The sequence below is a fragment of the Myotis yumanensis genome, unplaced genomic scaffold (assembly GCF_028538775.1).
Source record: "Myotis yumanensis isolate MYYU_CA2020_CCGP unplaced genomic scaffold, mMyoYum1.0.hap1 SCAF_12, whole genome shotgun sequence".
Taxonomy (NCBI): Eukaryota; Metazoa; Chordata; class Mammalia; order Chiroptera; family Vespertilionidae; genus Myotis; species Myotis yumanensis.
Window position 1 is genome coordinate 5,293,546 of NW_027223763.1, and position 12,192 is coordinate 5,305,737.

General features: G+C 43.0%; 1 protein-coding gene across 8 annotated transcripts in view; it reads right to left on the reverse strand.

The window, feature by feature from the left end:
• SPTAN1 (spectrin alpha, non-erythrocytic 1) overlaps positions 1-12,192 on the reverse strand; it is a 60,654-nt gene that overhangs the window by 45,525 nt on the left and 2,937 nt on the right. For all 8 annotated transcript variants that reach the window (XM_070430533.1, XM_070430539.1, XM_070430537.1 and 5 more), the window contains exons 2-5: positions 5,662-5,901; positions 4,579-4,704; positions 810-950; positions 343-489 (exon numbers count right to left, since the gene is read on the reverse strand). In XM_070430533.1, the coding sequence (XP_070286634.1) occupies positions 343-489; positions 810-950; positions 4,579-4,704; positions 5,662-5,898 (651 nt within the window). In that variant the 5' untranslated portion in view covers positions 5,899-5,901. The remainder of the gene's footprint in view (positions 1-342; positions 490-809; positions 951-4,578; positions 4,705-5,661; positions 5,902-12,192) is intronic.

The following is a 12,192-nucleotide window of genomic DNA, read 5'->3' on the forward strand; positions in this document are numbered from 1 at the left end:
TCCCAAGGGAGCCCAGGGAAAAGCAACCATGCACCGGTGGACGCCTGCCAATCTAAGAAGCATTCACTGCCACACCCTCGCCTGAGAAACCCTGACGCCCAGCCTCAGCAGCCCAATAAAAGCTTCCCAAGCCCTACTTGAACGTGGGTGGAGGCAACAGATCAAATGAACTCTGCCCTTCCTGCCCACCTCCACAACTTAAAAACCATTCTCTAATTTAGGAGTGGTAGGTACTGCTGCCTCACTTGGATCTGAACAAAACTTAGACATGTGTACCAGAACTTGCTCTCAGAAATCAGGGGCTGGCCATCATAATGTTCTGAAACATTAGACAGTTCTTACCTGAATGAGTTTGGCAGCAAACTGGTTCACTTCATTAACTCTTTCTTCATGGGCAGCCATATCTGTTTGAAACTCTTCAAATTTCTTCTGTAAAACCTCCACGTGCTCCAGGTCCTGGCCCAGCTCCTCAGAAGTCACAATTGCTTCCTATTCAGGGACCATAACAGAGCCGGAGTCACCAACCAGCACTTGGAAACAGCAGTCCCAGAACTTATGAAACAGGCACACTGGGCTGGGCCTGTTAGCTGTAGCAGACACAGTTTCTATGAGGTTTGTGGTTCAGATATTGAGGGGACAGCATTTCGGTCTCAGCGACTCCAAGTTTCAGTTACAGATGAGAACACGGGACAGCAGCTGGAGGGACAGCCACCCCTCCCGCTAACCCTGGCCCTGGGATGCAGATCAGGGGAGTCCCTTCCCTTTCTTTCCACAAGACTGACTTAGCAAACCTCCTTCTCAAAACATACCTTGTCATTGATCCAGTCCATCACGTCCTCACACTCTCGCAAATACTGCACCAGCTTCTGAGCCTGCAGCAGTTTGACTCCTTTCTCCCGCATCTTCTCCAAAAGTAACTCCCACTGGCGGTGCAACTCCAGCAAACGAGTCTGAAGGTGAAAATTCAACCCCACACATTACAACCGTTTCCATGGGAGATGGCTCTTTCAGAGTTCCACCAAGTCAGAAACCTCATGGAGCTCCGAACAAGTCTTTTAAGAAGATAATCCATAAGCTGAGAGGAAATCATAAGTTTAAGTGAGAATAGGAAAAAGTATACACTTCATAGTGGTTTGGTGGGTCTTAAAGTACTGACCTTTTATAGGTACATTTATTCTAATTTACTTCAAGGGAATTATTATCATCAATTATTGATTTTAACCAAGCCGGTATATACGGCTCAGTGGTTGAGCATCCACTCATAAACCAAGAGGTCACTGGTTCCATTCCCAGTCAGGGCACACGCCCAGGTTGCAGGGTATGCAGGAGGCAGCTGATCGATGTTTCTATTTCATTATCCCTCTCCCTTCCTCTCTCTCTAAAAAATCAATAAAACATACTTTAAAAAGTAAAAAAAGATTGGTTTTATATTATTTGTAAGTAATTAATGTTACTAGTTATTATTACTAAATTACTAAATGGGATCCTAGGTCAGGAGACTATCAGGGAAAGAAGGATGAGGGTTTAATATGGAACCTCAGCAGAAATGACTGAAGAACATATTCTGAATTCATAAAGGTGAAGGGGAAAACAAGAGGTCCAACAGACATAAAAGCAAAGAAGTAATTATGAGGCCCAAGTAATAATTATGAGGCCCAGGACAACCTTGGTATAAAAGTAGAAAAGATGGGGTTCTGACACATAATGAGCTATCAAAAAGGATTCTTGGCAGAAAAAGTTTTGGAGCTTCTCTGAAGAGAGAAAATTTGTGGTACAATACATCTCAGGTTAGATTTATTTCAAATTTCACCCAAGTGGCAGCACAGGCCCAAACATATTCACTTCCCAGCATCTTTGGGTTATCATAGCACAGCCCCAGTAAGGACTTGTCAAAAACTGGGGAAAATCGATCATCAATTCAAGCTTAGGTGATGCATTCTCATATTCTAATCCAATCTCAATGCACTGATTATGCCGACCCAAGATACTGGGAGTTTCAGTGTAACACTGACAGACACAAGTAAACAACACAAAAGGTTTGAATGCTAACAGAAGAAAAGTTTGGGATCCACCCACTGTTGGCCACTCCCAGCCAACTCAAACTTGAAAGTCATGGGAGAGTCAACATGGGTGGATTCTCTTAGAAACAAATTATGTTTCATTTGAAAGGAGAAAGCAGTGAGGAATAAAATAATGTTCACACAGTTCACCTCCATCACTACTGTCACTTCCACCATGGATGGTTAGAACTGGAACCATCACTGGGAAGGAAGTGAAAGGCATTCCAAGGCAGGGGGAAAGGCAACCCAGAGCAACTCAATACTCCACCTACGCGGATGTGGGACCCGATGTGGGTGGCGGTGACTATGGGGCGCCATGCCGTCCGGTACGGTGTGAAAGTCTAAACCAGTGATAGACAGGTTATCCAGGACACATACAGCCTCCGCACTCCACCACCTCCTCTGTCACTGCCTGCCAAACTAAGTTACTGAGTTACGGGACCAGATAAATCACCCAATCAGAACCAACATGGGAACTGTGAGCGTGAAAGCAAAGATGAGAGAGATGAAAGAAGAGCCCTTTGCTCAAATTAAAAACAGGCCACAGAAAGCTGAAGAAAACCTCATCCTCCAGGGGCAACCATCAGTTTCTCACAAATTTCATTTTCACACCCTCAGTAAAGAACTAGGGCCAGGCCTGTCCTAGGACTGGAACAACATTCCCATTGCTGGTGTGTCTGAGCTTGTAAATACTGCAGGTCAGAGGGAGTCCAGCTTCCCAAGTTTACTTTGGTTTGAGAGCGTGTGTGGGCAGAGAGGCAGGGGCACTTCAGAAACACTCGGAAAGCTGACACCGTGGAGGAGAAATCCTGGTTCTGACTCAGGTGGTGTTCTCAGGAGGGGCACGAGTGAGCAGCTGACGGAGGCTGTTCTCCCAAGTGAATGGGCTGCTCTACAGTAGCACAGCCAGGTGACAGAGGGGAAACTGGACAGACAGATCAAGGGGAAACACTAAGGAAAGTCTACAGAAACGAGATACAGGTTGGAAAAGTAAGTACTTGTGATCAGAGAAAGAGAATGGACTGAAATTCCAGTTCTGTCACCTATTAGCTGTATGAATAAGGACAACTCCAGCTTGTCAGAGCTTCCGTTTCTGGCCCTCTATACTATGGGTATAATGGCTGCCTTGATAGCTTGTAGTAAAGATGAGAAACCACATATGTAAAATTCCCAGCAAGACGTTTGAACATAAATAGCTACTAATAGCAACTCAACAAATAGAGGCTAATAGCACTTTCAAATGTGGCTTTAATAAGATCACTAAACAGGAAGAGGGTACCTCCTAACAGACCTGAATGAAGTGAGGTTGGGGTGGGCCTCCCCCTTCCCCAGATTATGTTCTCCTCTGCAGTCTGGTTGTACAACTACAGAGTAGCCCCTTGCATCCTGGGCAAACAACTTCTATCAAGGAAACGGGCATGCTGATTTCATTTGCGATAAGCTGTACACAAAGTAGTAGGAAAATGGCAGATAAATATTTGTATTTAATTGCAGAGACACATATTACATTAGCCAAATGGGTTAAATGTGATTAAATAATTTGTCACATCGCATTTAAAATTTTATTTCCTATTTACAATCATTACCACTAATAGTTATTTATTAATAATAAGCTTAGGGCTAACTGAGGGCTTCGCTATGAGACTGCAGAGTATATCAGAGTAAGAGAGACAAGCATGCATTGTTGAAAACCACTAGACAGAACCTAAGGGAATGAGACCTGCACGACGGTACAGGAACCGTGGAGGATGAAGCCGTTCTTGCTGGGCCTAAGCTTCTATCTAAACTTTCAGGATGGCCTTGACAGGTAAAGAACTGAAAAGGCTGGTCCCTCAACAGAAAGGGACTTTGGGTGACAAAGGACAAAACATGAAGATAGATATGAGATAAATCAAACTAACTGTACATACCTCATCCTAAAGAGGCTTGTTAAAGTAGAGAAAGATCAATTATTGCCCCAACTCCAATGAACTGGCACCAAAACGAGCCTGACCATGAGTCTGACTCCTGCTGCAAAGTCGGTCATGTCGCGTGGGCACTGACTGATAGGTACCAAAAGTCGTTCTTCACAGCCGGACCTTTGTCTTGCTGACCAGCCCTCAGTAACCCCCAAGACCCTGAGAGCAAGCTTGCCAATAGACAACTTTCTTTATAGTGTCAGGGATTAATCCTATTTATCTTTTCTTCCTAATCCCTAAAGTCACCAATATGCTCTCCCATCTAATTACCAACTGTAAATGTTAATAGTTTAATTTACACAAACTTCTTTGAAGTATAACCACATTCTAATTTGTTTTACAAAAAGAATATTCCTCGCTTGTTTGTATCCATACTGAATCATATTACAAAGGCAGGATGCGGGTAACCCCTTTGGGGAACTTCACAAATTCTTTTTTAAAAAGCTATAAAAGTCTATCTTTTTAGGAACCCAGATGTACATGTAAGCATTAATCCACATTCCTCTACCGAGCAGATAGGTGAAGGCCATCCGTCCACACCCGGCACTGCTCTTACTCACCCTTATGGTTTCAGATGCAAAATGGCCCTCTGAGATCATCAGGTTTCCAGTTTCGTCCAGCTTAACAATGGCTCCTGAGTTGGCCTGCACTTCCGCTTCAAAGGCTTGATGCTTCTGTAGCTTGCCCTGTTAATAGACCACAAAGTGAGCCATAGATGCAAACATTCAGCACTCATCATTCTGTTGTTCCCCCTCCGAAATTCCTCCCCTCCTGAGTCCCACTCCCTCTATTTATGGACACCTCACTCAGCACTGCACCCATCCCCCTACCTGCTCAATTCCTCAAAAAACTCTGACTGCATCTATCTGGACCTCCAAAAGCTTGGCCACTGAGGACACCAACTTTGCAGATAACAAGATGCTACAAATATCCTGATGTTATTGTCCATCAGGAAAGGAGGCGTTATGTGGATATCCAATCCCTTCTAGAGATACAGAACCACACTCACAGTCTTCTCAGAATGTGGTGTTTACCCTTGAATAATCCATCCACATTCACTTATGATATATTTACTTAATTTTTTAAACATGTTTTATATATTGATTTTAGAGAGAGAGGAAAAGAGGGAGAAAGAAAGGGAGGGAAAAAGAAAGAAACATCTATTATTCTCTCTATGCATTCACTGGTAGATCTTTGTGTGCCCTGACCAGGGACTGAAGCCACAGATTTGGTGTATCGGGACAACACTCTAACCAACTGAGCAACTCCAGCCAGGACCGATGATATTTTTAGCTTATTGGATGGATTTGACTCGATACATTCCATTTCTCAATACCTCTTTTCAATTAAGTACTGAGCCAGGCACCTAAACCAGCGTCTCTTCTTAGATGACTTTGACACGGTAGTAAAAGAGCCATGAGCCCACTATTGCTCCATTTGCTAAAGTCTTTCACCAAAAATCAATGAGAAGGCTTTTTTTAAAAAACAGGCTTACTGTTTTGAGGTACAATTTACACCATAAAATTACCTTGCTTTATGTACAATTCAATGCTTTTTAAAGACTTTTACTTTCTTGGCATAGTTTTTAGGCAAAAACATTTGCTCTTGAATTTTGGAACAAATCTTATGGAGATGACACACACCTGCAAGTTGGTTGGGTCTTTATAATTCTCATCAGATGCGATCTGAAGTTTCTCTTGAATCCATTTTTCCAGCTCCTCAGCATCTCTTTGGAAAAACTGGAATCGATAGGAATCTTCAAGCTTCTGGCGCCGAAGGGTTGAGAGCTCCTTGAAGCGGTGGTATCTGTCTAGGACCTGCTGCCGCCTCTCCTGGATGTCCTCTGCTGTTTCCAGCACTTTGACCCCACTTGGGTCCATTTTCTGAAAAGACAGAATAGAATGCCCTGAGATAAGCACAAGACACCAAAATATATTTAAATATATTTAATGGAATGAGCCTCTCCTCTCCGAAGGAACAAAAAAAACCCCAAAAAAACAAAACAAAACACAAATCAGACACCCTAGCAGACAAATGAATTGAGAAGGCAGGCCCTTCTCAGGACCTAACAACGAAGCTGATCCTACTCCTTCGTAAAAAATGGCTCTCACGCCCTGCAATACCTGCCGCAGAGGTCCCTCAGGGGATCCTAACCAACACAGCAAGGAAACCAGGAAACAATATGAACAGAACTGTGGTTACACTTTCAATTCTACGAGCACTTTGAGAATTCAAAGGAAACGCTGACTTCGGTACTCAAAGAATTATTAAGAAATCCATTCAAAAGTCCTTCCCTCTGGTCTCTGTATTTCATTATGTGGAGATTAGATAGAATCTATTCTTAAGTCAGTTTTTCTATCTTTCTAGATCTCAGCCTCTTATTCAATGGAGAAAAGGAAATGATTATGAAGTAACTGAGTCCTTAACATCAATAACCAATAAAATTTTCCTATTCAAAGGAGATTTCTCAGTCCCACCAAAATGTCAATTGTACAGGTCTTCTTCAGGCCACCAGAGAGTCTGGGCAATGAACAGGCCAAGTCTCACCTGAAAGTGTACAATTAAAAGAAAATCACAGTGTATCCTTTAAAACAGCGTCGCCAACCGGTGGTCTGAGGACAACGGGCGGTCCGCGAGGTCCGAAAGGTGGCGACCACGGCTTTAAAAAACAATGTGGTCCTAGCAGGTTCGGCTCAGTAGATAGAGTGTCAGCCCTCAGACTGAAGGATCCTGGGTTCAGTTCCGACAATGGCATGTACCTCGGCTGCAAGCTCAATCCTGACTGATCCAGGCCACTGGTTGGGGCAGGGGCAGGAGAGGCAACCAATCGACGTCTCTCTCACACATCAATGTTTCTCTCTGTCTCCTCCCCTCCCTTCCACTCTCTAAAAAATAAAAAATAAAAATAAAAATTCATGGAAAAACATCCTTGGGTGGGGATTAACAAAAAAACAAGTGTGGTTAAATATTTATCCTACTTTACACCTTCCTGTTATTGGGGAAAGCAAGGAGACTACATAAACTCAGTATCAATTTCAAATTCATCACAAATGCAGGCTGACTGGGTAGGTGGTACTTCCCATAAACACTCAGTCTGCCCTAACTTTAAACCCTCAGATTTCTGGACAATCACCAAATTTCAATGTCAAAAAGAAAAACTGCCCTATTTTGGGGAGTAACCCAGAATGTGTTACCTGCTCTTATCAGGAAAAAGTCATTTTATCCTCTAACCAAGGAAGCATCACAGGAGGAAATAGATACAAATTAAGGACAAGGAGCTTCATAAATTAGTCTGTTAACACATGATCTTGCACTGTCCACCTTCCCTCTCTATGCCTCAATTTCCTAGAATGACTAAAAATGGCAGGTGAAAATGAGATGGTCCCAAGACCTTTCTAATTTTAAAATTATACTCTACAGAGAAGATTCTGAGATCTGATAAAGAAGCCAACCAGAAAACCTTAATGGTCTCTCCAGCTCTCACTCTGTAATTTATTTATACGAGGCCTAAACTTGTTACCAGGGAAACACTGGAGAGCTCTTCCTGACTGGCCTGCTCCTGGGAAAGGATCAGCAGGCTAAGGATTAGGCATGGAAACCAGGGAGAGGCCCCCACCCCCAGCCCCACCCCCAGCAGGAGGTAAACAAGATTGGTGAGATCTGGGCAAGGTCCACGTTTCCAGCTCTTCAGGGATTAAAGCAGCTCCAAGAGGTCTGCACCGGTCAACTCTGAGGACCACCTTCCTATGAAGAGACGCCTTCCTGAGGAAAGAGACCACCAGGTGATGTTAGCCTGTCACCGTTCCTTCTAACTGATTTTCCAGCTATTAACCAGTTATTTTTGTTGTATTGTTTTTCTCTCACAAAGTCCAATTTATTTATTTATTTTACTATAAAAAGAAACCTATTCTTTGCCATGGCACACCCAGGCCTTAAAACCTTTCTGACTTCCTTCTGAGAGAGGAAGAATCCACCCCTCTGAGGAGGCCTTCGATCTGGCCCAGCATCCCTGACTGATATTTCTCACCCAGGCCCCCTATTCTCTTGGCGTGTAGAAATATTGTCTCTCCTTCCAAACACACAATTCTCTGTAAAGACTCCAAGCCACCTGCACAGGCTCCCTTTGCCTAGCATGTCTCTGCCCCTTCTGTGCCTGGAAAACTCCTATTTGGATCTCATCCCCCAGCGGAAGCGATTAGGCTGCGGGACACTGCCTCCTTACCAGGCTGTCCACTCTGCCCCTTCCTCCCTCCTCAGATGTAATCACACTTTTCTGTAGGTTTACAAAGCGCTTGTACATACTTCCCACTGTACAACTAGACTGCAAGATCTGCTCTTTGTATCCGGATTTCTAGCACACAAAGATCATTAAGAAGTGTTTGTTGAAGAATGATCAAGAGCGTGCGCAGCCCCCAATTCATTTGTAAAGAGCAAGGAGAGAGCTCAATAGCCTAACCAAGTTTCATTTTCCATATGGTCAAACTGGAATTTTATCCAGGAAAAAGCTAGATTCCTGACCAGAATTGCAATCACTACACTGCACTTGAGCTCCTTCCTGGGGTCTAGGTCTTCAGATTAATGTCTATGGCGCCTCCTCACATTGCATGATTCACTGCATTTCTAAAATCCTTTAGCTGCTACAGAAATTTCCAAGAAATCACATTGGGGATTTTTTGATGAATAAAAGAATCCCCAACATAACACTGCACAGGTTCCACCTGAGCAGTCCCCCCGCTTGGGTCCAGCTTGCCGATTTGGCCCTACCAATCCAGGGAGACAGTCCAACGAGGCCCTGTTGAAATTAACCAACCTAAAAGGCCCTCTTTGTCACCCCAGTGAAGTAGAACGAGTCAATTCTATAGCAAGTGCTTCGGTCAGGCAATAATGGACTTTTCTTCCCTACAGTAGATCAGCTGATGTGGGAGGTGGGAGCTCTGCCAAGCCACACTGGCCCTCTCTGGGGAGCTGGGCATCTGAAAGTCATCACTGCTCTCCCACTGCTGTCGGCCTTCCAAATGTGCATTTGTGTGATCACAGGAGCCTACGATTACAGGTTAATGGGAATTTCCCCCCACCCTTACTTAACCTGACAGGGAGCTGTCTCTAGTTTATCTACACAAGTTCCCTGTTTCTTTTTACTTCTAAAAGGATACTGCCATAGACTGTATTAAACACAGGAAAATTTTCATATCATCAAGAAACTATTGCCACCCAAAGGGGCCATATAACCTCTCACCCAAGACCATGTGAGAGCGGAATTCCTGGGCTGTGCCGGCGTGCACCACATTCCCTTCATGACTGAGGCTGCTCAGGAACTCCACCCCTGCCCCGAAATATGCGGCTGACTGATAAGGCAGACTCCACAGAGACTGTTCCAGGCTGTTCCCAGCCTTAATGGGATTAACGCCTGCGCCTCTAAAGAGATAGAATGGAAGACTTTGGGACAGTGCCATTAAAGAACAATCTGCAACCATACCAGCCTATCTACCTATTCCACTGACAGTACAAAAACCCGCAGGAGTCCACTTCCTAGGACTGCAGTCAACTGACTGCTTATCTCACAGCAGCAGATCAGCTTTGATTTTGCCAGTCAAGACCATGTACACGGAGAACAAGGGAGGGAAATGAAGTGCTGGATGTAGGTAGGCTCTGTGTGTTTAAGGACAGCTTCCCATTTAACGTAAGCGAAGAAAAGGTCATGTTTTTGCAAATATTGTTAGGCAAGGCTGAAGATGCAGGCTAGTTATCAATGCTGCAATGCAGCAGTCAAAACGCTGGCTGCATCATTCAGCAAGTCATGTGAATTGATCTCAGGGGATAAAACAGGAATTACAACCATGTCCTCTATTGTGATCAATAAAAAAAACAAACCTGTCAGCGTTCTTACAAAACTGCTAGATCTCTGGGAAGAGAGGGGTCTAACAATATGAGTCTAGTCTAGGATGTTCTAGTTTAACCCAAAGATATAACCTGCCTAAGAATGGCTCCTCCGATCAAACAAATTTATACACATTGCCACCTAAAAACGGAGTTCTACTAAAGAGCCTAGCCATTAATTAATACCTTTGTCTTTTTGACAAATGCCAAGAGACACTATTTGGGGCAGTTTTTGGTGCTTAGAGAATTTTTAAACTCTAACCTAATGTGCAGAAGCAAATGCCCCACTGTGCCAGGGGAAGGATGTCTTTGGAGGGTGGGAAGCAGTGGGTGGGACGGACACTGTATTAAGCAACAAAAGAGATTGCAGATACAAAAATTTTCAAACCAAAGGCCAAATGCTTTGGCCTCTGCACACTTGGCACCTGCAGTGAATGGTGTAGGACACCCTCACCTCTATGGAACCTCAGAAGGACATAAAATTGTAGTGATGAGGAAAGGAGTTGCTCTTTAAAACAGTGTTGGGACTGCCGACATTTCAACAGGCTCGATGTGCCGGATGTAAGAGGCCTTTGGAACACTACAAAATGAATTCCGACTGCAGGCAGGACACGACGAGATATATGGTTTTGCAAGGAAAGCGATTTTAGGAACTAACAGGATTAAGAGATCATTTGGCTCCTCGGAAAAATTCATAAACATTACCCAAAGCAAAAGGTCACAGAAACCATTCATCAGCGTTGTTTTTGTTGCTTAGTCAGAGCTCAAAGGTGCAGAACCAACAATGCCCTTTTCCTATGGCTTATAAAGCCAGCTTCTTATCAAATTTTACATTTCCAGAGCAAGAGAACTTGATACCCATCGATGTGGAAGGAAGGGCTACCCCAGAACAAACCACCAAAGAACCGGTTAGCACCCATTAACAATTTTATACCAATTAATTCTCAGAGCAAATGAATTAGCTCAAAAAACCAGCTCAGATGCAGATTTTAGTGGCAGATCTGATGGTAAGTAGAGAGAGGTAAATATTACATAAACTAAGAGTTTTAACCATGAAAAAAAAATCTTTGTTTAAACCACATTTAATCTGATTGTGGACCAGCATGTCAGCCTTCAAATTGATTAATTCATTTCAACTCATTAGCTGGATTCGGCCGAGGTGAGCAGGAACTTTAGCCTTAAGAAAGCAAATTTCATACTGCATTGCATCAAAACCCAGAAACGCAGAGCAAGGCTGCAAAAACTTACTTTTGCATGCCCCCCAAATATTACCTTGTTGCTACTTACCTGTTAATCTGTAAAATTCAGATGAGAAGTACTTAAGTGCAAAATATTGTTACTGAGACTCAAAACAGGAGGAATTTATAATGTGGCCCATTTTTATAAACCTCATTTAAATCATCAACCAGTCTGATTTATAAAAAGGCTTGCCTTGGATTTATCACCCATAATCACTAGACACTTGCAAAATTTGTATTTCTCCTTATGGGATATCAAGACAATTTAAGCATTTTTCTCTTTGAAAAAGGTCCAATTTAGCAAACACTCAAAAACGATACACAAACACAACAGATATATAGTGAGCTTTTTAAAAAAAAGAAAATGCAAGCTCCATTTCATTACAAGGATTGTGGCAGAAGAAATAAGTCAATGGGGTCCTAGCCAGTTTGGCTCAGTGGATAGAGCGTCAGACTGGGGACTGAAGGGTCCCAGGTTCGATTCTGGTCAAGGACACAAGACCGAGTTTCAGGCTCCATCCCCAGTAGGGGGTGTGCAGGAGGCAGCCAATCAATGATTCTCTCTCATCATTGATGTTTCTATCTCTCTCTCCCTCTCTTTTCCTCTCTGAAATAAAAATATATTTTTAAAAAAGAAAAGTCAATGGGAACAGGAAACAAACCCAAGTTTACAATATTTATCAAATGTAAAGATATTATTTTTACTACATGTTTCCAGATTATTTTTTGCAAATATCTAAGATAATCTGTTTAGCCTCTTGGTTCTTAAGAACCAAGTAACCATCAAAAAAACAAACCAGCAAACACTACATGCAAACTCTAGTATAAGAAATAATATCTTCATGCCTTAAACAGGAGGATCTGGAAATTTTAGAATAAATTGACTAAGACTTCTGTTTACATAACACCCTAAAAAACAAAACAAAACCTTTAACAGAAAACTCATGCAAGCAGTTTCCCCCACTCTCTTTGGATCATTCAACCGCTTTGACACAAACGTGTCTTCACTGCAAATCAGGCAAAACGGAAAAGGCAACGCATTTCCTGCATGCTGGTCAA